Raw genomic sequence first — 26,593 nt, 5'->3', positions numbered from 1 at the left:
CCTGCTCTGAGAACTTCCTAGAACTATTGCCCATACAGAGGACATCCTGTTATTGTGGCCAAACTATGGGCATCCGGTTACTACTTCCCTTCTCCAATTAAAGCACTTACGGCTCCCACTTTTTAAATGTATCATATTAGAAAATCCTGAACATATATGGCTTAGTTCTGTAGGGCCTATCTTGGACACCACTGGAAGCCTTTTCGACAGCACTAAAGTCCTTGGGTGCAAAACAGTTGTAGGTGAAGGATAGTTTGGCTGTGTTAGTCTGGTTCGCTCAGGCAGAGATACAGAAGTAGGACCTCAAATATTGAGCTGAGCGAAGAGCTTGCCAGAAAGATTTATTTGTCGAAGGAGGGCTGGGTGTACGGAGGTGGAGGGTCCCTTGCTAACGAAACATTGTAATTTAATTCAGGCATCATAAGGAGTTTGCACTTCTTATTAGGGCCTGATTTAAACTTTGGCTGAAAAGATACTCCACCACTACAAAAGGACATGGCAGTAGTGGTCGTGAAATTCTGCGCAGCAGCGCAGTGAATGAAGCGTCCAGTTCTCCTCTTGTGATAGCAGTATGAGACACTCTGCCACAAACATGACAGATATACTGTCTGCTGCATTACAACTAGTATAGGATATAATGTACTTATAATACAGCGGTCAGGATATCCGTCACATCTGTGACGGATTATCCCATTCGCAAAACTCTAAAACAGGGCCTATGAAACGGGACGTTGCCAATTGGAAGGGTATGAATGCAGTGGTAAAACAAGCTATGGCATAGGAAATATACATTTTAATAAATTACTTTCCATGTTTAGTACAGCAGTTTCAAATGTAGTGTATTTCCTCTCTGTTTTCTACCAGAACAGTATCACATACTGCTGTAAGTTTACCATGGAAACAGGAGGGGAAAAGAGCTTCTTGTAAACCAGCTAAAAAAGAAGGGGTCGTGAAAGTACAGCCCACAAGATCATATACCTACCGTCTTCGTAAGCTGTGTACTGAACACGATATGTCCCATCACCATTATCTGTGATGAAGCTCTCTGTCTTGGCACCTGAGGGGTTGATGACACGGGCTTTGACATGGCTGCCCCCTGTTTTAGTGAGAGAGCGGGCATCCACAGTGAACTCTGTCGTGACCTCACGAAGAACACCTGGGGAGAAAAAAAAAGAGAAAAACTGAATCATTCATCACAAACCAATATCATATGCATGGCCAGTGTAGCCATTCCGCATCCCACCTCCCCAGTCACTTCAGACTGTGACCATGTGTGGTCCATTAATATCATTTCAAACCTCATCTCTTATGGCTTCTGAAAATGGCAACATAGGCCATCAAATAGATCTTTAACCTCAAATCCCATGTGGCTTAAGAACGAGGACAAGAAAGTTCCATTAAAGGGGTTTCCACTACTGCCTGTGGAGTGACTTTAGAATCTGATTACATGTGATACATAAAAAGACATTTCCAATCCAACTCTTCAGTTACATCAGATCCACACAGCATGTCCTCATCTAAAAGTTACTTCTAACCCCAACTCTTTAGTGGCTTCATAACTTGTCCGTAAGTGAGCCACCAAGTTCACGTCCCACACTACCTCTTACTGGACTTCACAATCTCCCATGTATGCATGTCTAAGAAATTGCATTTTGGTGTTCCTCTGGTTTGCTTCTACATTTTCTAAAGGGATTCAAAATTGTATTTCATGCCTTTATCCGACACATTCATAGAAAAGCTTGCAAAGAACTAGTTATTAAAATTAAAAAATCAAAAGACTGTGAAACAAATTAAATGTGTTTTCTCTCATAGGGATTGTGTTTATTTAAATCAACACAAGAAGAGATCCCATTTTGAGAACAAGATATGCGAAAGACCTAACATAGTGATTTCATTACAATCTCTATCGGAGCTGACCACCCTCAAGGACTCATATCTCCCAGTCTCCGCCTTCTTTCTCAGTAATGACCAGATTCCTCCATCTTGTTTCCAAAACACCTACCTTGTCCTCTATAGAGTCTCCCACTCAAGCGCTCATCCACGCTGTGATTAAGTGATACAAGAGTGCTTAGGTACTAAGGAGCAGGGTTTAATTCCCACTCCCTTCTGTGGGACAGCAATTATGACAATACTCCTGAACTAAGACACCGGAATACTCATGCCCAACACCCTACAGTAACAAAGGAACCATAATAATTATAGCACTCATGTAATTTGATCGCCTTTATCATTGTGACCAATCCACAGCAGTGATGTAAGAACCAGTGCTAACCTTATGTACACAGATGCCCACTTCAATCATATACTCTCATCTCTACAACTCAACACACTTTGTTTAACGCAGAAACACTCAGCGTACCCATTGCCTCCAAGAACAGTGTGCTATCTCCCTTTCCATTTCCTTCACATTTAAGATATTACACCCAAAATCCCTCAGTCATAAAATCTCACGATTGTAGGTATGGGAGAATCACCAATGACACTAACCTGGATAGTTGTGCCCTGCACCAGCTGTGGTACAGAAGCCGGTACTTTAATGATGTGTGTATCAATACCCTGCTGCATCACTCAGCCCTTGCTGAGTATTAAGACCCTGAATAATCATATCCCACCCCCACTGTGTTGCAGGAACATCCTTTATGCTAATGTATCTGGACTGTGATTCTGTTTGCCCAACCTTCTTTTGTGGTGCAGGAACCACTATGGGACTAACATTCTTGGGCACCCGGGATTGCTGTGTCAAAGTTGTGCTTTTATGCAGGAATCATCAATATAATAACATACTAGTGTCCATGCTGCGGTGGGGTCTGGTAGGCCCAGCACAACAAAGTACCTGGGCCCACAGGTTAATTCCCAGCCCCTGCTATGGTGCAGGAATTATCACGATACTCCTGAACTAAGGTGTCCGGATACACATGCCCAACACCCTCCTGCACTAAAGGAACTATTATTACTACACTCATGGACTAGCACTGCCGTGATACTTGTGTCCAGTCTGCTGCAGTGACAAAGGAACCAGCACAATATCATTTAACTGGATGTCCTCTACTATGTCCAATTCCCATCAGTGCTATATGAACCAGGGCAATACAAGTGTAGTAGAATGTTCATGATCCTCTTATCCAGTCACATGCTGTGAAATAGAAACAAACACTGCACTAAATGAGTGCGATGCCCTCGATCATCGTGTCTGATCCCCTGCAGTGGACACGACCCAGCCTACATATTAGTGTAGCGCAATACCTTTGATTATCATGTCCAATCCCCTTCGGTGATATAGGAATCAGCACTATACAAATTGAGTTGGATACACTCGAGTATCATGTCCAATCCCTACAGTGGTATAGGACCAATCCTATATGGATATTGTCGAGTGCACTTGATCATCATGTCTCATTCTCCATTGAGGAGCTAGAGCCAATGCTGTTTTCAGGTATTACAATGAAGAACTGCTTTTGGAGGCTAATCCTGGAGTTTACTGCTCCATTGGTTAGAAAAATCCACCTTTCTGAGCGAATTTCTACTAAATTGAAACTAACTTCTCTTAATAAGTCGTGTTACCCTTCACTAACTTTTCTCATGTTTTGAACCATAAAGTGTCTACTAATTTCACAACCATAACTTAGAATTGACTATAACCTGATTCATAAAGAAAACTCAGCTGAAATAAATTGCACCAGGTGAATATTGTGACCTGTTCCTCATTTTCAAAAATAGTGCACAAAGTGTGCATACAGCAAAATGGTATGCTTATCAAATTGTGATCTAAATGCTCACAATCCGTGCATAAACTGCTCTTGGGTATATACCGCATCAGACTATCAGTCAGAAACTAGCATAAATGAGGCACATGATGAAAACTGACACATTACAGTAAATATTCTTATTTTATTTATATTATTGCTAATAATCATTGACAATTGTCATCATTACACTTTGTTTTGTTATCCTTGTTTTCATGTGTGATTGACTGATAAGGTAAGTGTGGCCTTTGGGGTCTAACGCCACAGTGGTGTCAGGCACATTCCTGCATGCTGCCCTACAAATGCACTTCTTCGGTCTCCTTTGGAATTCGCTCTGTTCAAGATAGAGAGAAATTGGTGCACACTCTTTGCTCCACTGTTGGGACTCAACAAAGATTCTTTAAGCTGTAGTAGGCTGCAGGAGTGTCATGAGCTCTAATGCAAGGAAGGAAAATATGCCCTGCCCCCTTCCGGTTGGAGAGTGAAAGGCAGTCATAACTCGGATGCAGGGTCTCTCACATCCTTGAGGCAAAGCCGCTCCATTTGCTACACCTGTCTACTTTGTGTCTGGGTTCCTTATCTGACTTACCCTCATTTGGCTAATCACATCTTGATTATGCAAACACTGTCTTTCCCTTGTAATGCTACCTTCATTTGCCAGACTTTCTCAGCTCATGCATTAACTGATCCAGGAGGGCATCTTTGTGAATAGTGTGAATTTTGTGCATGCACAACTTGCACAACTCCCTCCAGGCTTTATTACTACCCACACATACAACACACAGCCGCAAAGAAATAGCATCCTTACCTCGTGGTTCTACGCCAGGCCCAAAGACTTTCACTCCGCTGGTGTCAACAGCAGGGTCCACATTAACCCGGACTGGGAATTTAGGCACTGCGTGTCCGCCATATTTGATGGTGATGGTGTACATGCCAGGGAAGGCCGGGATATAGGTGATGCTGTACGTTCCGTCACTATTATTCTGTATCACGACCTCTGCCTTGGCACCAGAGTCTGAAATGATCTCTATTGTGAGTTCGGCCTCCCCCGCCTTGGAGCAGTCCACTGTGAACGTGGCGGTTTCCCCCGCCTTGCCATACTCCAGGCCGGGCCCACTGACCGTTACTTTGCTGGGGTCGAAGACCGGCTTGATGTCTGCCTTGAAGGGCGAGCCTGGGATGTGGACTTCGGCGAATAGGATGTTGATGGCATACTCTCCGGACTCTGTTGGTAGGTAGGACACCGAGCAGGAGCCGTCGCCATTGTCCTGACACTCTATCTTGGCCTCACAAGGTCCCTCTACTGTCAGGCCTAAACCTCCAGTGCCGGCGCCTTTGGTATCGATGGCAAAAGGTGCTGGTTTACCCACAAATCCGCCTTTCAGTCCTGGGCCGTAAGCACGCACCTGTGAAGAAATCAGGAACGAATAATGAATGATGGCACAATATGTGACACAGGAATCTTTCAGTGTTCTGCAGTGTACACTCTGGTCTCTTCAGTCCTGAGTTAAATTTTGCATGTGCTTAGTTCAGTTTTTACACGCTTACGTTAGGCATGTGTATACTGCAGTCTTGTACCTTTTTCCTGTTGAGTGTGTCACACCAGTGCATCCTCAGGCTATACCATGACTATATGATAATAAATCACGCACATATGAATTAGATGCTAAGGGCCTTATTACGAGTTTGGCGGTCCAATGGACCGCCGAACCTGTGGTGGCGGACCGCCAGACTGACGATCAGCCCGCCGCATTAGGAGTATGGAGGTTAGACCGCCACAGGACCACTGCTGCCGCCAGAGATCCACCATCCCTAGTGGTGGTGCAGTGGTCTGAGGCCCCTAATATGCTGGTAGTGCCGCTGCGGCACCGCTAAGCATATTAGGAGTTTCCTCACTGCCGCACTTTTCATGGCGGTGTGGCCGCCATGAAAAGTGTGGCAGTGAGGAAACAAAGGGGGATCGTGGATCCCTGCAGCAGCAGTGGTCTTGTGGGGGTCCAACCGCCACAGTCCTAATGCGGGAGACAGACCGCCAGTCTGGCGGTCCGTGTACCGCCAGCACAGGTTTGGCAGTCCATTGGTTCAAACTCGTAAGAAGGCCCCAAGTCTCTTTCACATGTCTGAACTTTTAATCCCCTACCGCACGCAGCAGCACCCACACAAGGGTTGCCTTCTCCGTGTCCCTTTCTTCCATGGTTCCCACAGAGGGCAGCCCTTCCTTCCCCCTTTTTCACAGACCCTCAAGTGAGGTCGTTTGGGGATATGTCCTCTTTCTCTCTGAAGGGGAGATGTCATATCGTGAGGTCGTCACAGGAACTCGAGGCTCACAAATGAGGTCTCCCTACGCCCGTTCCTCTAAGGCCCTTTTAGAGGCCTATGAAAATGGTAAATGTGCACCAACGTCATTGGTGAAAACGGAGACGAGGCGCTCTCCTCAGGGCCCCCTTGGCCTTCTAACAGTGCCAGTGACGAGATGCACCGCTTCCCTCCTCCCCCCCCCCACAAGCCACCAGGTTTCATACGGAGGTGTCACTGACAGGACACATGTTACAAGGCCTGGAAAATTCTGGTAACCAGCCCCATGACCCCGGACGGGGTTTCCCCGCAGAAGAGCAGATCCGGTTTCCCCTTGGAGCGGCCGGGCCTACACTATTTATTTGTAACCGACCCCCGGGGACAGCACTAATACATCAGAGCAGTTTTGATTGGGGCCCTCCGTGAATGTTCTGTTTAGGTCCAGCTGATCGCTCCCAGCCCCCAACAACACACCCAAGCCAACTCCTTCACAAGGAAAATCTGTAAAAATGAAAAACACATGGCAGGGGAGACCAGAGCAGAGGGGGAGGAGATGGAGAGAGGGAAGAGGGAGTAAAGAAAGGGTGAAGAGAGAGAACGACAGCGAGAGGTGTAAGAAGGAAGCAAAAAGAGTGGGAAGGAGGAAAAGTGGTGAGTGAGAGTGAATTGTCAGGTATAGGAAGACGGAAGGAAGCTAGAAAGGTGGGAAAGAGCAAGCGGGGAAGAGAAGGATGGAAAAGAAGCCTGGCACGTAGGGAAGGAAAAGGAAGTATGCGGAAGGAAGAAAAACGGGAAAGGAAAAGAAGGAAGGGAGAGTGGGAGGAAGCAAGGAAGGAAGGAAAGAAGAAAGGAGGGAGAGAGTTGGTGGTGAGAGAAGGATTGAAAAAAGATCGGTAGGGGAGAGAAGGGAAGGTGAGATACGAGAATGATCCACAAATGGGAGGAAATGGAAGGGATGAGGGATGAAGTGGGAACTTTGGAGGCAAGTGTAGAAATAGGAAGAATGAAACAAATGGTGGGAAAGAAGCAAATAAAAGTATTTCAAACAAAGGGGCACAGGCGAGTTAATGATTGGAGGAGAGAAAACATAAAGACTTTTCCTATATGTGCTATTCCTCCCTGGATAGACACCAAGGGAGACGGAGGGGCCACTCTGATACAATGCAAAAAAAACAAATGATGGACGGAATGCTGAACAAATCAAACATTCACACCCAGTCATAGGTCTAGGTTTAATTTTTCTCACCACCCACCCCAGTTTGGAACCAGTCATATGCAAATCAGTTTTACCCTGTTCCCCATGGGAATAGTCCAGCCCAAACTGCCAAGCCAAATCAAATTAAACATTCACTTCCAGTCCCAGATCTGGGTTTAATCCATCTTTTTTTGCTCACCACACCACCCTAGTTTGTTCCCAGCCTTTGCACTAGGGATGAGCATTTGACATTATTCAGCATTCCGTCCATCTTTTGTTCTTTTTGCGGTTGACACCCTACGTGGGAGGGTATGCCCTTATGTGGATCCCCCCCATGCTCACAATGCCACTGGAGTCAGGTTATCCGGGCTGATGTGGGGTGATACCCCGAAACCGGTCATGGATGCTTGTTTCCTGTCCGGGGAGGACCTGGCCTAGCAGTTCGGGCTGGACTGTTCCCATTGGGAGCAGGGTCAAGACTGATTTGCATATGGCTGGGCCCAACCTGGAATGGCGAAGTGAGCAAGAAAACAATGGATTTAGGCCCAGACCTCTGTATTGGGGGTATCATGTGTTTGGCATTGTTCAGCATTCCATCCATCATTTGTTCTTTTTGCACTCAAATACAATGGGCATTAAATCCTTGAGCTCTTGTCTGTGAGTAGAAGAATCAGTGTCTGACTGGGTGGATGAATGAACTCTATTTAGAGAAGCAGGAAACCTCAACTCGAGAAAAACACTGGAACCTTCCCTGCTACCACATACCTTTGATGGGTCTGGCGGCATGACAGCTTCCACAGTGAAGGGGCTGCTGGGAATGGGGTTTCCGTCATAGGTGATGTCCACTTTGTAGGGTCCCTCTTCAGGGGGCATGTACTTGACTGTGTGGATGCCGTTGCTGGTGCCCGTCTCCACTTTGCAAGGGATGGGCCGGCGGGATGGGGAGGTGATCTTGACGTCGAGCTGGCCTTGCCCTCCAGCGCCTTGGGTGTCGATGGTAAACTCCTGGTCCTTGCCTACATCCACCTCTGGAGCAATGGAGAGAGAAGAGGGTTAACAAGGCGTAGGAAGCAGGTGGCAAGAGCGGAAAACGATGCTAGTAGCATGTAAACGCGGAGCCATCACTGGCAGAGCTCTACACTGATGTCGACCGTGCGAACGCGCAGCGGGCGCGCCGATTGTGCGCCGAAGGCGCGCCAAAGGTAAGCCCGTCTGCGACCGGATCGCGACCAGCGCCAGGACCCCTGGCCCCCGAAGACCCCGACCGACCCGCCTGACGTACTCCGCCGCCACCCTCATCGCACTCAACACCGGCCGACTCCCAGAATGCCATCAAGCCACTCCACGACGCACCCACGGACCTTTCAGCTGCCACGCCTGCAAGTTCACCTGCATCCGGACCTGCCCCGCACCAGCACTCGCCAAGTCGAACACCAGCAGCACCCACCTCAAGTGCATCCTGCTCAACACCCGCTCCATCCACAGACACGCCATCGAACTCTGGAACCTCCTAGACGCCACAGCCCCTGACGTCGCCTTCCTCACGGAGACCTGGATGAACACCTCCTCAGCGCCCGACATCGCCATCGCTATCCCAGAGGGCTACAAGATCGTCCGGAGGGACCGCAACGCCAACCAGATGGGAGGAGGCATCGCCATCATCCACAAGAACACCATCCGTCTCACGACCAGCACCGACAACACCCTGACCACCGCCGAACACCTGCACTTCCAGATCCACACCAACCCGAACACCACCCTCAGAGGCACCCTGATCTACCGACCCCCTGGACCACGCACACAATTCAGCGAGGACATCGCCGACTTCGTCAGCCCGCTTGCCCTCCCCTCCTCTGACTACATCCTCCTGGGGGACCTCAACTTCCACCTGGAGAACAACAACGACCGCAACACCACCACCCTACTGGACAACCTCGCCAACCTGGGACTCAAGCAACTGGTGTCCACCCCCACCCACCTCGCCGGACACACACTCGACGCAGTCTTCTCATCCAGCACAGACATCGACTTCAGCCACGCCACAGAGCTTCAATGGACGGACCACAGCTGCGTCCACTTCACCTTCAAGAGAACGACGACCCACCACCACCAGCAACAGGCCGCCCGCAGAAGCTGGAACAAGATCACAGCAGACCAGCTCGCCACCTCCCTGAGCCAGCACCCTCCTGCCAGCTCAGCGGACCCCAGCCAGGCCGCCGACAACCTCACGAAGTGGATCACCATCTGCGCGGACGAGCTCGCCCCGCTGAGGACCCCGCCCAGCAGACCCGGCAGCAAGAAAGCCCCTTGGTTCACCGACGAACTCAAGAGCTCCAAGAAGAACTGCCGAGCCCTCGAGAAAGTCTGGAGAAGGGAACCTACACCGGACAACAGGACCTCCTTCAAGCTTGCCACCCGGAAGCACCACCAGCTGATCCGCGCCGCCAAGAAAACAGCATTCAAGGAACGGCTGGACAACAACGCACACAACTGCAAGGAACTCTTCAACATCGTGAAAGAGCTCTCCAACCCCAGCGCAGGAAACAACGACATCACCCCATCGCAAGACCTCTGCAACTCCCTCGCTTCATACTTCCACAACAAGATCGCGGACATACACAACAGCTTCAACAACCATCCAACGCACACCATGACCGAACAACCACCCCCCACCACCACCCTCCACGCCTGGACCCCGATCAGCACCGAAGACACCATCCGCACGATGAACTCCATCCACTCCGGATCACCGACCGACCCCTGCCCTCACCACGTCTTCAACAAGGCCGACGCTGTCATCGCACCCCACCTGCGAGACATCATCAACACATCCTTCGACACCGCCACCTTCCCTGAGAGCTGGAAACACGCCAAACTCAGCGCTCTACTCAAGAAACCAACAGCGGACCCCACCGAACTCAAGAACTACCGCCCCATCTCGCTCCTCCCGTTTCCAGCCAAAGTCATCGAGAAGACCGTCAACAAGCAGATGGCCGCCTTCCTCGAGACGAACGGATCCCTCGACCCCTCACAGTCCGGCTTCCGAGCCAATCACAGCACCGAGACCGCCCTCATCGCCGCCACTGATGACATCCAAGCCCTGATGGACAATGGAGAAACAGCAGCCCTCATCCTCCTAGACCTCTCCGCGGCCTTCGACACGGTCTGCCACCGCACCCTAGTACAGCGCCTCAGCAACATCGGAATCCAGGACAAGGCGCTGGAATGGATCATCTCCTTCCTCGACGGAAGAACACAGAGAGTCCGCCTACCACCGTACAAGTCAGAGGCCTCCGAAGTCATCTGCGGCGTCCCTCAAGGATCATCTCTGAGCCCCACTCTCTTCAACGTCTACATGAGCCCCCTCGCGGCCATCGTACGCAAACACAACCTCAGCATAATCTCCTACGCCGACGACACCCAGCTGATCCTCTCCCTGACCAACGACCCCGCCTCCGCCAGAGCCAACCTGCACGAAGGAATGAGAGAGGTAGCCGAGTGGATGACGACCGGCCGCCTAAAACTGAACTCGGACAAGACGGAGGTCCTCATCCTGGGCTCTTCCCCCTCCGCCTGGGACGACTCCTGGTGGCCCCCCGCCCTGGGCACCGCACCCAAACCGACAGACCATGCACGCAACCTGGGCTTCATCCTGGACTCCTCCCTCTCCATGACCAGACAAGTCAACAACGTCTCCTCGGCGTGCTTCAACATCCTACGCATGCTACGGAAGATTTTCCGGTGGATCCCCACCGAGACCAGGAAGACCGTCACCCAGGCCCTCGTCACCAGCCGACTGGACTACGGCAACGCCCTCTACGCCGGTACCACCGCCAAGCTCCAGAAGAGACTCCAGCGGATCCAGAACGCCTCAGCCAGACTCATCCTCGACATCCCACGAACCAGCCACATCACCAGACATCTGAGAGACCTTCACTGGCTCCCCGTCAACAAAAGAATCACCTTCCGCCTCCTCACCCACGCACACAAAGCCCTACACGACCAAGGCCCGAGCTACCTCAACAGCCGGATCAACTTCTACGCACCCAAACGCCACCTCCGATCAGCCAACCACGCCCTCGCCGCCGTCCCCCGCATCCGAAGAGCGACTACAGGAGGAAGGTCCTTCTCCTACCTGGCCGCCAAGACCTGGAACTCCCTCCCGACCGACCTGCGCCTGACCCAAGACCACCTCTCCTTCAGGAAGAAGCTGAAGACCTGGCTGTTCGAGCAGTAGCGGCACCCCCCCCCCCCCAGCGCCTTGAGACCCTACGGGTATGTAGCGCGCTCTACAAGTGTCACTGATTGACTGATTGATTGATTGAGTGAATGACAGGGGCTGACAGAGCTCTTCAGCGACTCACAGATGGAGACTTTGTGCAGAACTCACCAATGACTTACAGAGACCCTGAGCCATGACATGCAGAGCTTCACACTCGCCGTAGACAGAGGCTCCATTCACTTGCAGAGAGAGCTGATCCCTTGACAGACAGAGACTCCCCAATCAATGGCGGACAACAAAGAGTGTCAGACCTCCCTGTTGGACTCTCAGAGAGAGACCTCATGCAACGTCTGCCAGAGCTTTGTGCTCCCTACAGACTGCGACCTCAGCCCGTGTCTGACAGTGGCTGGCGCTCCTAGACTGAGACCTATGTAATGTGTGTCAGAACTGTGTACTCATCCATTGACAAAGACCACATGCAATGTGTGTGGAAACTTCTCACTCACTCACAGAGCCCCGTGCCTTGTCTGAGAGACTTCCCACTCAAAAAAGTGACAATTCCCTCAGGAATGGCATCCCTTCGATGCACTCTTCAATTATTCACGTTCGGAATTCGAATACATACACGGAGACGTTTGCCTCGCAGGCACAGAACGATTTACATCTTTACCGTATACCGGATCAGAGGTGCCACATTGTATACGCGCTAAAGGACAAAAAACTCCCCTGATGAAGGCCACATGCCCGAAATGCATTGGGCAAAATAACGATGAATGCTTTGAATGCCTTATGAAGCAATAACGCATATCAAAGATGAAAGAAATAAAACAGAATTGAACATCAAAGATACATTTGAAGAAATTTTTGTTGAATGAATGAAATTAATAATTGAAGAGTGCATCGAAGGGACGCCATTCCTGAGGGAATTGTCGCTTTTTTGAATCATTCACTCGCCCAGAGCACAGTGGGCTACACTTCGATAGCACCACCCACGCAAGTATACCTAAAGCAACCATCATCCACTTAGAGTGCGATTACGACTCAATCAGTCCACAAGACTTCCCACTCACTCACAGAGCCCCCGTGCCTTGTCTGAGAGACTTCCCACTCACTCACAGAGCCCCCGTGCCTTGTCTGAGAGACTTCCCACTCACTCACAGAGCCCCGGGTCTTGTCTGAGAGACTTCCCACTCACTCACAGAGCCCCAGGTCTTGTCTGAGAGACTTCCCACTCACTCACAGAGCCCCCGCGCCTTGTCTGAGAGACTTCCCATTCACTCACAGAGTCCCAGTCAGTGCCTTGTCTGAGAGACTTCCCACTCACTCACAGACACTGAGCAAAGTGTGACGGCTACCCCACATAATCATTCAGACCTTTTGCGGTGTGGTTTAGCAGACCTTCTGAGACAGCCTCTCATTGACAGACAAACCTTATAAAAGATCTGAATGAGCTCCATTGTCACTCAAAGCCAGAGAGATGTCACATCCTGTCTGCACCAGAAGGCGCGCTCGGCTCCCAGCAGAGTAGACCTTAGAAGCAGCCAAAGCTCATGCATGCTTACTTCTCTTTTGTCCCTCCCAAAACTCCCTCTCCCCCCACAGTGTCAATGTTCCTTTCTTTTACTTGCAACTTACTGTTGTTGAGGCCTTGAACTTTGACCTTTCCTAAGTCCAGTGGTGGGGCCACATTGACGGCGAATGGACTCTTGGGAATAGCGTCTCCTCCATAGTTGACAGACACGGTCATGTTACCCTGCAGCGTGCAGTAGGGAGAAAGGTGAGTCCATCAGCAGTGTGGCAGAGGTGCGCATACCTTCCCAGGTAACCCAAGCAGTTCTCCTTTCAGTCTTCGCTTTCCCTTTCCTTCCCTTCCTTGCACTCTCGTCCCATGATGCACCTCCATGAACCTGCCACCCACCTGTTACACTGCTTGCCTTTTACCTCTCAACTGACGGGAAGCCCTAAAAAGATTTTTTGTAGGAACAGGCACTTGCTCTAAGGCCTTGATGAAGAAGCCAAGTTTGAAACTTAAAAAAAAATTATAATAAGGGAATTGCGAAGCATGTTTCCGCAGTGTTTCATGACCTCTGCATTGATATTACTAAACAGTCTCTGTAGCCACATATGAATGAGGTAGGGGCTTCAAGTGGAAAACTCTCCATCATACCTGCCAAATGGCTACATGCTTGACAGTGTTTAATAGGTCCCCCTTCTCCTTTTTCCCCTGTTCCTTCCCTTCCCTTCATGTTCCCTACCCTTCCTGTTCCCTTCCCGTTCCATTCCAAGATGTTCCCCCTCCCTTCCAGTTCCCTTCGCTTCCCTTCCTGTTCCCTTCCCTTCCCTTGCATTCCCTTTCCTTCCCATCCCTTCCTGTCCCCTTCCATTCATTCCCTCCCCTCCCCTAACCTTCCCTTCCCTTCCCGTTCTTTCCTTTCCTTTCCTTTCCTTTCCTTTCCTTTCCTTTCCTTTCCTTTCCTTTCCTTTCCTTTCCTTTCCTTTCCTTTCCTTTCCTCCCCTTTCCTTCACTTCCCTTGTCTTCGTTTTCCTCCTCTTTCTATCCCATCCCTTCCCTTCCTTTTCAATCCCATCCCTTCCCAACCCTTCCCTTCTCCTCTCACCTGCTGGATCGCTGTGTACTTGACCGTATAGGAATAATCATGGTTATCGATGATCTCAAAGTCCCGCACAGCCTCGCCCTTCAGCTGCCCAGCAAATTGCACGTCCAGCTTGGCCTTGCCTGCGCCTTTGGTGTAGACTGTGAAATGGGTGGGCTTCCCGACCTCTACACCTGGAGGCAAGGAATAGATCAAGAACGTTTAAGTGAGCACAGTTGTCCCTATCGACTTGTGCAAAGAATTTGGGGGCATATTATCAAGAAAGGGCGTTACATTATCGCCGCTTTTATCGGCAGGAAACTGCCGATAAAGCGGCGATAATGGGCTTGATAATATGCTCTATGGAATTCCAATTGAAGCCCATGTTACATATCTTCACATCTAACATGGGCTTCGATTGGATTTCATAAAGCATATTATCAAGCCCATTATCGCCGCTTTATCGGCAGTTTCCGGCCGATAAAAGCGGCGATAATGTAAGGCCCTTTCTTGATAATATGCCCCTTGGAGTGGCTGCTCTTTTTCTCAGGCGAGCACGTCACCATCCTCTTTAGAAACTACGAAAAGTACAAATTTAAAGCACAATTGTACACATGTTATTGACCAGCATCTGAGCACCTAGAAGGTGATCAAACCTGCCAACCCCCCTGATAAAGGAATTCAATGATGAGGCGTGGTCGCTTAATGCATATTCTCCTAAGTTAGGGTGGAAGGAGATGAGAGCAGGGTCTGTTACCATAGTAACACCGGTGATGAAGAAAGAAGCCTAGCTATGCTGCCAGCATCATAAGGAGGAGTAGCAGAGAGGCCAAGCTCTGCAGTTAGTGTAAATACAGAACTATAAAATGTGAACTATAGATGACCACTACACCCAGAAGTTCATGTTTTCCGATGCCTCTTACCTGTCCGGTTCAGCCCAGGGCCTTCCGCTTTAACCTTGGTGGCATCATGTGATGGATCTACCTTGACCTTGAAAGGGCTGATGGGAATTTCCTAAAGAAGAGCAGAGAAGTGTTATAAAGATAGTGAAGCAAGTAAAATATTATGACTTTGTTTGATGATTGTATGGCTGCAATAGACAATAGGCTGCAATGTTTTGAGATCATTTTATCAAGTTAACTTAAACAGGGATAGACTCTGAATCAACAGATATGGAGCCAGGCTAGATTACCATGGCGTCTCTTCATGTAATGATATGCTATTGAACAACATAAACTTGGAAAGATAAGAAGGGTTTTGAGAACAACCTTGGCACCTAGGTCGATAGAGGAAGGATTTGTCAGGATAACAATGACACCTAGTGAGATAGACGTATTGTTTGGTAAGACTACCATAGAGTTTTGTTTAACGTCTAAACCGGTTGGTAGAGCAATGATGGAGCTTGGATACAGAACTATACAGCCCGGATGGACAACCATAGAACCCAGCTAGATAGCAATAGCATTTGGTAGGAAAGAAATTAAGGGCCAGATGCATCAAGCATCCATTGTGCGATTCCTTATTAGCGAAAAATAAGGAATCGCTAATAAGGAATAGCAAAATGGAATGCATCAAGCAATCACTATAAAAATAGCGATTCCTTAGAATTCCTTAATTGCGACTCGCAAATTGCGAGTCGCAATTAATGAATACCTCCCCATTCATTCCTATGGGCCTAGAGGCCCATAGGAATGAATGGGAAGACAATCTCAATTTGCGAATCACAATTAGCGATTCGCAAATTGAGATTGCGAGTTCAAGGGTGCAGGGGTGTCCAAAGGACACCCTGTTACACCCCTGAATGTGATCTGTACACATATGTTGCGCACACACATGCCCTTAGGGCATGTGTGTGCGCAACATGAAACTTTGAAAAATGCACAAAAGTGCATTTTTCACAGTTTTTGCAAATTACCATGAAGTTGTACTTCGTGGTAATTTGCGTGCCCTATTAGCGAATTCGCTATTTTTGATACTTTCATGCATTGCATTTAAGGAATCTCAATTTGAGATTCCTTAAATGCAAACAATCGCAATTTAGCGAATTCTCTATTTGCGATTTTTGCATTTGGGATGATGCATCCCAAATGCAAAAATTGCACTCGCAAAGGGCCAGATTCTGAGAATCTGGCCCTTTTGCGAGCGCATTTCGCTTGATGCATCTGGCCCTAAGACTTGTTTGATAATGGTGGGATTTGATAAAAACACAGAGTCTGGTTAAATTATAAAGGGTTTGGCAGGCAATTAAAAAATGCAAGTTGTGGAATAAAGCGCACACAGTGACTTGGGAGTAGAGAGGTGTAATATCAAATATGACAACAGTAACCTCTACTAAGATAATGTTAATTTCTAGCTAGCCAACAAAGGTAATTTTCTGGAAAATACAGCGCTGGGTAAGCTAATAAAGCAGCTTCATAGTGACCCATGGCTCCCTATAATTCACAGCAAGTAAATAATGCAGGCTCACTATAGGTATTTATCAACACCCAGCTTCTCAGAAGACTCCAGACCATACTGAACGCTGCAGCCAGACTCACCCTGGACCTTCCCAAACGAGCCCACATCTCTACTCACCTCTGAAACCTCCACTGGTTCCCTATCCAGGATATATGGCAGTTAAAGATGCTCACACACGCCTACAATGCTCTCCACTTGCAAGGGCCATCCTATATCAACCACCGGCTGAACTTCCATCTACCATCGAGACACCTGTGCTGCTCCTCACTTGCCCTCGCTCACGTCCCCCACGTTCATCACAGCCGCAGTGAGGGTAGCTCCGTATCCTACATCGCCGCTAAGACCTGTAATGACCACCCCCTCCACCTCCAAAAGGCACCCTCCCTGGATGTCTTCTGAAAGCGACTCAAGTACTGGCTGTTCGACACAGATGCAGCAACCTCAGTGCCCAGATACACCTAGGGGCCATCTTGTTGCACTAAAAACATACAGATTGATTAACTGATCCACTCAAGCACTGTACAGCCTAAGTGAAATACTCAAAAGCCTACACTGATATTTCTGCATACCTCTTGGGCTGAGCCAGAAAAAGAATCAATTCTGAGAAAAAAGTAGACAACGGGATAAGATTTGCAGACACCATGAATGGGTAATGCTGCTAACTTTCAGCAGTTCAGAGTGGAGTGATGAGGTGGTTTGGGTTGCACACTCCAAAGGCATGAGGGTAAATGGAATATTCTAAGCACCCAGGAGCACAGACGCCTTTCAGCCCTCGGAGTATCTCACCTGGTCTGCAAAGAGGACCATGATAGTATAGCGCCCAGCCGCAGGCGGGGTGTATTTCACCGTAAACGTATCGTTGTCATTCTTAATGATGTCAAAGTCAATGTCGGCCTCGGCTGGTCCAACAACACCTGGAGCACACTTGATTCCAATGCTGACGTCCCCTACAAGTAAAACAGTCATTAGAGATGGAACAGCTCAGGTGATTTGTATGGTACTTCACTCTATGAGATGGGTGCTTCAGTAGGGATCTCTAGTGAACAAAAATGTACTTTTGGGTTAGTCACACCATCTAACACATGAATGATTCTACTATAGACTGGCCACCCAAGCTTTTGGGAAAATTCCAAATTTTGAAATAAGTGTATGCTCCCTCTGTCCGCTTTGACCTATTATCCTAAGATGGAAAACTTGTCTTTCTAATAAATCAGCTTCTTAGTTTGTCTCTTTTGACTTTCCATCCCAGTCAATTTCTACATAAAATGAAACTTTTATTGACCCGTCAAAGTGACAATTTTCTGCCTAATTTTGTAAATCCTTTACTCATTTCCCCACTTAATGTAGTGCGTACACTTTAACCCATATTTGTGAAAGCACCTGCATAACATAAACCAACACATACGTCGGTGTTGAGAAACTCTCCAGAGCTAAAGCTTTTTTGCACTAAAAGTCGACCCTCGTGAAGGATCGCCCCCTGGAAATGTATGCGAAGGAAGTGTGTCAGGGACAGAACACCGCAGAATTACTAGGTTTTGACTGAAAACGTTACATAGACTAAAACCAGGTGCAAACAAGGGGACAAGCGGGTTAAGCATTGGCACATCTACATGTAATGTGTGCTTCACACATAAGCACACATCTCACGCGGTGGGCCCATGTGCACTGGCCTTCGCTTAGGAATAAGTGCTGGAGGGGTATCTTTCACACAAATCCTATGCTGGGCATAGCTAACAAGCCTTTGTGCAATATGGCAAAGCTGAGAGTCATTCAGAAGTCTTTTTACTCAAAAGCGCCTTCAATATCAGCATCGACTGGTGATTGTAAATGTGACGCTGCCCAGTTTTCTATCATTTGCACAACGTGCAACTTCTTAGCACGAAAGATAAAGTAAATGTCAGTCCTTTTCTTCTTCTTTGGATCTGGTACAATTTCCTCTGCTTCGAAGTATCATTCTGAAGGATGCTGTCCAGATCCGAATAACAAAGTGCAAAATAAAAGATCTTTGAGTTTATTTTCTATATCTTTAGAAAAGGGGCTGCAGAATCTCTGAAGTCTGTGTTTAACATAACCAAATCCACAAATACATGAATAAGATGGCAAACAGACATTGGGCGGTTTAATGTTATCAGAAATTATTTCCAATGCCGAAGCCATTGGTAAACAAAATAATGCTTTGACGGATCTTCTGCTGATGTGATTATTGTTAATAATCAACACATGATATTTTCTGCCCTCTGGAACAACCAGGAAGAATGCAACAGGCCAGTAAATTTTTCTGGCGAATAACATATCTGTTTTACGTCATTATCCCTACTGTTATTTTTTGCTGAAAAGAAGAACATGTGTTTTTCCACTTTAAAAGGACCTCAGGAATCCAGATTCATTCGTCATACTTTACAAAAATGGTATGCAGTTCCTAACGTTAGAAGCAGGGTTTAGTATGTTTTATAAGGGCTCCATATTTTGGTATGGAGTCACAGAAGTAGGGAGAAGAATCCTCTCCTCTTGGAAAAAGACCCTCACACACCCAGCCAGCTAGGTGTCTTGCTTCATCATCGGGTCTGATTCTTATCGGGTCGGCGCTGCAATACCCGATCGGCACCCGTGATGGGGCCTGCTCGGCGGAGATCTTTTTTCCATATGCCGGTGGGTGAAGTGGGTGTGAGGGCCCTAGATCAGTGTAGGTGATAGTGGTGTGTAGGGAAGTGGGTTAAAATAGGGGAGGTGATCCACTCAGGACATTTTTTAATGAACGTGGCCCCTGCCCTAATTAAAAGTAAAACAAGGCGCGTATCTTCACTCTAAGCATGTGAAGCTTATGCGCTTGCGAAAACGGTCCGGACCGGCTCTGTGAGGGTAGGACTGACGCCACCCCTTCCAATCGGAACCAACACTACACATTAGTGTCTACACCAGCCGGTACTGATGCCGTGCAACATTGACCCTAATGGGGTTGTGTTTTTATGATCTACAAGGTACCACTTTTTAGGATGCTGTAATGATGGTCACTTATTCACTTTACTCCATTGCTGACCACCACCAAAAAGTGTTGGTAGATCTGATCTGGTCCTGATGAATTGCCCTCTAATAAGTCAATGGGCAAGAAACACCCTATCCACTCTATTGTCTCCCCTTCTCGCTCTTTAATGTGTTGCATATATTTATCTATACCCCCTTCCCCTTCTAAGCTTCATTTATTTTGTCTTCTACTCTCTTGAAATGTGTTTAAAGTAACTGATGTAATGTGTAACTGATGTAATTTTGTGATTTCTGTGGAACCTTATGTAAAGCGCTCTGATACCTCCGGGTCTAGCCAGCGCTATATAAAACTCTCAAAATAAATAAATAAAATGTTGACCGTTTTTGCAAGCGCATAAGCTTCACATCCTTAGAGTGAAGATACGCGCCTTGTTTTACTTTTAATTAGAGCAGGGGCCACGTTCATTAAGAATTCTTGAGTGGATCCCCTCCCCTATTTTAACCCACTTCCCTACACACCAATATCACCTACACTGATCTAGGGTCCTCACACGCACTTCACCCACCGGCATATGGAAAAAATATCTCCGCCTAGAAGGCCCCATCACGGGTGCCGATCGGATATTGCAGCGCCGACCCGATAAGGAGCAGACCCGGTGATGAAGCAAGACACCTAGCAGGCTGGATGTGTGAGGGTCTTTTTCCAAGAGGAGAGGATTCTTCTCCCTACTTCTGTGACTCCATACCAAAATATCAAAATATGGAGCCCTTATAAAACATACTAAACCCTGCTTCTAACGTTAGGAATTGCATACCATTTTTGTAGAGTTTGTGTAATGGACATGTATGCTGGACCTGGATAAAAAATAGCCCGTTTCTCCCTCTCCTTGTCTAGCTCATTCGTTACACTAGCCTGGTACAAACCAGTAGAAAGATAACCCAGCCTTTTGGCATTAACACAATTCTATGGAATTAGTTATGTCTCCATCCATGTGGTGAATGCAATGTCCTGGCGCTTGGAAAATAGACAGGACATCTCCTCAGTCACCAATGGGCCTACAGAACTATCCAGTGCCTACAGAGGAATGCGACGCTGTAGAAGAAGAAAGGCTACAAGGGCCTCCTGTCGCCATTTGAGACCCACTCTTTTATATCAAAACAAATGTTCTATCCTCAGGTTCAGCTCCCAGAGGGTTATGCAGGAAACTGACTGCTCTCTGGCAAGTGCACAAACTGCCTTTGGGGCAAGAAGGGAGCAGAGTGCAATTGTGCTCCCCCCCTTTATCAGAGAGGAAAGCGGGGCTCTCCTTTCATCAGTAGGCTATGCTTGTTCCCTGGTAAGCAGATTTGCTCAGCTTTCCCTGAACCCAGGATGCATTGTGGGAGAGGTCAGGGCTCATAGGACAATTCCTGACTCTTCCTTTAGATGCTGCACTTGAGATGATGAGATTGAACTTTGGCTGAAGGCGTGAACTTTGGAAGTTCACCTGCTAATTATTTTGCAAGGCACCCTATCTTGAAGCGTTTTATGATAAACAAACTAACGCAATAATCATGATTTGATACAAAGGAGCATGGCCCTTAATCCACCAAATTCTATCATAATTCAGCAAGCAGTGGTACAACTTGCCGCTCTTACCTTGCCCCGCCTCGCTGCAGTCCACAGTGAAGTAAGTGGGTTCACTGGCCTTGAGTCCAGTCTTCTCCACGCCAGGACCATAAACCTTTACCTTGCTAGGGTGGCTTCCCTCTCCTATGTTCACCTGGAGATAGGTTAAGATAATAGCAGCAAGTTTAGTGTTAGGAAATGAGGAGATGGCAGACACAGGTTCCAGGCTGTCCACATTGGCATGGCTGTCCCTTGCAGTCATCAGTCTCAATAGATATGAAAAGGGAACGAGTCCATACAAGTCATAAAAGTCCTAGTCTGGTACACAGAGAGTCTCTCCACTCTGCCACACAGAGTTGACAGTCACACAAGAGAGACACCCTAGTCTGGCACACATGCAAGACACCAGGGTCTGACACACAAAGATGCTTTTGTCTTGAATACGGAAGAGCTTTCATGCATACAGCTCACGTAGGCTCCAGCTCCAGACATATACACATACTCTTTCAGGCACACTGAGACTGCGATGTCTGGCAAACACAAACTCGCTAAGACTGCTGTGCTTTGGCTTTCTGTATGATGCTCTTACCCTGAATGGGCTGTTCGGAATGTTGACTCCGCCCCAAGTGATAATGATAGTGTGCTTGATGGCCTTGGTCGGCACGTAGACACAGACGAAAGTGTTGTCGCCATTGTCTTTGATCTTGATATCGATCGGGCATCCCTCAGCATCCTAGAGGCACAAACACAGGTTCATTCATCAATTGTTATGGTGGATCCAAGACTTCTGATAGGCCTTATGTGATCACATGACTTGTTATGAATATATTCCTTAGGGCTTTGATCAGACCTCGATCATATCAAGCTTAAGTTCAATAGACAAGGTGGTAAACTATGCTGTACTCTCACCATCACTGTGTTATAGCAGGGCAAGGGGCCTAAAACGTAGCTGCTATTGGATTGTGAAGTCCAAGTGACTGAAAGCTAATGGCATCCATCTGCACGAAGGCGTAAAGGCCATGCATTACCTGGAGCTGTGAGACTAAACCATCACCTGGTGACTTGTGCCAACTGTTGCAGGACGGCTATGTGTGACGTGAAAGCCTGCATCAAATACTGCAGTTAATACATGACGGTGCATGGCAGTCTGCAGCAACATTTGCAGTGCTACTGTGATGGTAATACCATGCCAGCCCCAACCCTTCTGGCAAGGCACAGAGAATTACTAAAACTACATTAAAATAAGCTTGAGTGAGTACTCTGATGCAGTAGGCAGGCATGTAAGTACCTGAGCATAGATCTTCAGCTCAGCCTTCCCTGCACCCCGAGCGTCAATGGTGAACTCTGCCGGCCTGTCCACGATGCAACCAGTCGGCTCCAAGCCTGGTCCAAAAGCTTTGACCTAGTTGAAGAAGCAGATGGTAAATGGTCAACAAAAGCATAAAACTCACATAACAACATTAGCGGCGTAGAAGCTTGGGCACAACGAGACAGACACATCCAGGGTGTGACATGCTGAGACAAATTGGGTGATACTGTAGTAAAGGTAGGCCAATAGCTTTAGGATCCCTTTCGTATTTGTGTTAAAGCCGGGAAGAGTATATAATTTCCTATCATTAGTTTGATCCATTGGCTCTGTCGTTTCTGATTCAAGCCTGCAGGTGTGTATGAGCTGTGAGTTGGAGCTCCATTGTATTGGTGCGTTAATGAGCAGGACACCTCCATCCACGCAGCTCCAGCAGCTGGGAAATCCCAAATTCTGCAGTTTTCTGAGCTGTATCTGTCCAAATGACGTAGGCCAGTGTTTCTTGACCTTTTGACTTCTGTGGACCACTACTTAATCATTACTGGAAACGGAGACCCTCACTAAATCATTATTGGAATCCAGAAAACCCCACTGAGCCATTACTAGAAGCTGGAGACCCCGGCCTAAGCATTTTCGATGATTTGAACCACAAAACAATACACACAAAAATTCAGAAACATGCATCCATGAAACAAATAAATGATGAAGTATTTGATTTAATTCACAAATATTTAACAAATGTTAATTTCAATGGGAAAGGTTGGAGCTTTTTTAAATTCAGTTGAGGTCACTCATCGTCCATGCTATATTCTATTTGATGCACTGTCCCACAACTCAAGCTGAGGATACTAACTTAATTTCCAACGTCCAATATCAAATTACTTCAAATGTACAACATGCTTTAAAATGTTCCATTTTTGCTTCTTTTATTTATGTACACTTTATTAATCTATTAATATTATTTAATTTCTAAGTAGTTGGAGACCCCCTGAGTAGGTTCGTGGACCCCAGGGCCACAGGTTAAGAGACACTGATGTAGGCTATGAGCTAAGACACACTCATGCTGGTGGTTCATCGTGTAAGGAGGAGCACTATGGTGGCAGATCTTTGTGTTGGAGCTCCTCAGTGCTGGAAGAGTAACTGTGGCACCTCGGTACAGACATGTCTGTCGGTTGCAGGGAGCGAGAAGTTGTAAAGGGAAGGAAAAACCTTATTTTTGTGTAATGTAAAATGAGAGAGAGGAAGAGAAAGATACAAAGAGCAAACGTTGCCCCTCAGAGTGTGACTTTAAACTGCTCCCCGCTTGGCATATCGTCCCAAAGTGGTTCCTAGAGCCCTTTACATGGAATGGTGCAAGCGGCATCCATGGAAAGGTCAGCATGCCGGCTACACCAGCACATGGGCCAATAATGGAAGTGTTGTAATTTCTCTGTCTCTTATTTTCATGAAAAGGACAGCTGGGCACAGCGTGAAAGACAGTGACAGCCGGCTGGAAACAGCTCAGGAGGCCTGGGTGATTGCTCCCTCTGGATGTCAACTCAAGTTTCATCAAGGGGTCCCATAGGAAGAGAAAGAAAGTATATTATGAAATATTGAAAATTCCCAGAGGATTCGTGGCCCGAATGACTCATATTGGGCTGACTCCATCCTATTTCTACTGGCCTTTCAGAGGAAAAAAGCAGCAGTAGCAAATTCAACCCGTCTCTGCGAGACTGGAGCAATAGCTAGACCGTTCATAATCCAAGTGGCAGACTGTATCTACTTAGCACTGACAATGAGGAATAGCACCTTCTCCAAAGATATTGTTATTAAGCCCAGTCGTCAGTGGCTTAACAAACGCTCCACAGCCCCCGGGGTGCGAGGGGGCCCGTGAGTTCCGGGGGCCCTCTCCGGCACTGGCAGGTCCCTGCCCTGAGAGCTCCAGACTGGGTTCAGTCTGTGGGGGTCTCCCTGCATTTATTTTCAGGGCCCCCCTCAAGTTTTGCTATGCCACTGCCCATCGTATATGGGTCAGTAAGCAAGACTAGCCTGGAGAAGCTTTCATTATTAAGGTGGCTTCTCATGTTGCCATTTAGTACAAACAGGCACAATTGAGGCCCCCTTCAGGCAGGAAAGAGGAGTGCCCTCTGTCGGGGTGGCAAAGACAAAGAAGGACAAGCGCTGGCAAAGCAAATAGCTATGGTTTGCTTTTAGAGTCCTGACTGAAACAATAAAAAAGCCTGCTTCTTTGGAATAAAAAGATTGCCTAATGTATACAGTGCCTCTATGAGATAAATGATCCAAGGTGTGATGATTCTGAGTACTTTTGAGATACAAAATAGTCCATCATGCCTTTCAATGCAAGTACTCCATAGGAGCGGATTGTTACACCGAATAACCAACAGTCTGAGGTGAGAGAGAGATACTCTACTGGGTGGAGCTAAAGGCACTCTGCATATTTTAAAGAATTGATAACAATAGGTTATATAGACAACTGTGCTGTCGACTCAGACTTAGAAAAAGTGTGTGCGATGGGCTTTGACTAGCGGACAGTCCCTGTAATAACCCTTGGAGAAGTTGATTTTACAGCAGTTAAGAGCTAGAAAGCCTTTCTTTCCCCTCGTACACCACAGGCCCTGCCAATTTCAAAACATACATTTTTGTTAAAATGTGTCAAATGGAATTTCCCAAACAAATTGGTGTAGTCTAGTTTGATGAAATCATATCCCCTACTTGACTTTTGGGGAAATTAGATTTTAGAAGTGCATGCATGTTCACTGCTTTGAAAACAAGTGTTTTATAATAGCGAAAATATCAGTTTTACCACAGGCGTGGACAAAGCAAAAGTCGATCCAAAGATAAGTTTTTCAGTCTGCTTACCACATAGAGCCCCAGTCCTGTAGGTTTTTGGTACCCCCCTTGAGAATAAGAAAGATAACCTCTTTAGCCACAAGATGGGATGCTGTCCAAGATTGATCAGACACCACTCATATCATTTGTAAGCTGAAAATCTAATGCTGAAAGACAGTTGTAAATCTAGGTGGAAGGAAAAGTTTGCCTACATATGGGCAGGAAATGTACAACCATAGAGGTGATTTGTGAAATAAAGGATTATGATTAAAAATAGTGACGTCATGGACAGGCATCAGCCCCTCGTGGCCAATGAGGCAATGCTGTTGATACTGATACCGAATGCTACCTTCCACATACATTTTGCACAGGGAATACAAAAATGTTCAGCTCTTGGGAAAAGACGATTGCCTTGTTGATAGTCAAAGCAATGAAAAGGTGGTTGCTTTGATTCAAATAAAGGGAATTGAAAGGGCAGTTGGCGGAGAGGGATGTGATGATTACCAATGAGATATTTTAATCTCAGAGCTAACAAAATTCAAAAGGCTGGTTATCAACCCAGATTCAACTTTGCTGTTCATTATTCTCCTGGTATCCACCCCAGACTCTGTGAGGTAAGGTATAATTGTGGTGATTTATGGATTTATTTAGAGACCTCCGAGCTGCAGGGGCAGAGGACAACCCACCTCTGCTACCATAGAGGTGTCTGCCAGCCACATCAAGAGGAACATTCATCAAAAGTGCTACCACCTAGATGGCGGAAGTTCTTTTGTTGGAAGTTTTTAATGCGGGCCAGCCCGCGATGCCTTACAGGCATTATGGAGCAGCCGGGATATTGAACAATTAAGGTAGTTTCTGAAAAAAAAAAAGAAATGTAATTTTATGGTAATGAGACTTAATAAAATGCATGTACACCACTAGTTTCTTGGCGCTGAACCTGTTGTAAAAAAGGAAAGTCAATGAGCAAAAGCTTGTTTAAATAGCCAAGTTGTAAGAACCTTCTTAAATGAGAAGAGTACGGTCTCACAACTCAGAAGGAGAGGCATAGAATTCCAAAGAGTTTGATCCACTACTACTTCTCTGGGTTTGTTTCTTCTCAAATTTCTGGGTTAACAAGAGACGAGCAGATGAAGAAAAAAAATGGGTAGATTTATTGATTCCAATAGAGATAAATGCATGTGCTCTATCGTGGGTTGCTTTGAAAATGACACAACGGACGTTTGTGCCCACTTTGCGTGCCCCCGGGGCCCTTTGGTATTACAGAAGAGGCCGCAGACGCAGCCCCCTGAAAGGTGTGCCTAGCGCAATCCAGGGAAATGCGCTGCATACTAATATGGACTCTGTTAGCTGGTTTCACATTG

General features: G+C 47.2%; 1 protein-coding gene across 4 annotated transcripts in view; it reads right to left on the bottom strand.

Annotated features, from left to right (window-relative positions):
- FLNC (filamin C) overlaps positions 1 to 26,593 on the bottom strand; it is a 211,156-nt gene that overhangs the window by 63,118 nt on the left and 121,445 nt on the right. For all 4 annotated transcript variants that reach the window (XM_086918860.1, XM_086918861.1, XM_086918862.1 and 1 more), the window contains 10 exons: positions 22,386 to 22,499; positions 21,687 to 21,830; positions 21,128 to 21,251; positions 17,293 to 17,453; positions 14,973 to 15,063; positions 14,074 to 14,243; positions 13,091 to 13,208; positions 7,999 to 8,261; positions 4,552 to 5,149; positions 983 to 1,156 (listed from right to left, as the gene is read on the bottom strand). In XM_086918860.1, coding sequence (XP_086774986.1) covers positions 983 to 1,156; positions 4,552 to 5,149; positions 7,999 to 8,261; positions 13,091 to 13,208; positions 14,074 to 14,243; positions 14,973 to 15,063; positions 17,293 to 17,453; positions 21,128 to 21,251; positions 21,687 to 21,830; positions 22,386 to 22,499 — 1,957 coding nt within the window. The remainder of the gene's footprint in view (positions 1 to 982; positions 1,157 to 4,551; positions 5,150 to 7,998; positions 8,262 to 13,090; positions 13,209 to 14,073; positions 14,244 to 14,972; positions 15,064 to 17,292; positions 17,454 to 21,127; positions 21,252 to 21,686; positions 21,831 to 22,385; positions 22,500 to 26,593) is intronic.

Source organism: Lissotriton vulgaris, chromosome 1_1 (assembly GCF_964263255.1).
Source record: "Lissotriton vulgaris chromosome 1_1, aLisVul1.2, whole genome shotgun sequence".
Classification (NCBI taxonomy): Eukaryota; Metazoa; Chordata; class Amphibia; order Caudata; family Salamandridae; genus Lissotriton; species Lissotriton vulgaris.
This window is presented reverse-complemented; position numbering and strand designations above follow the sequence as displayed.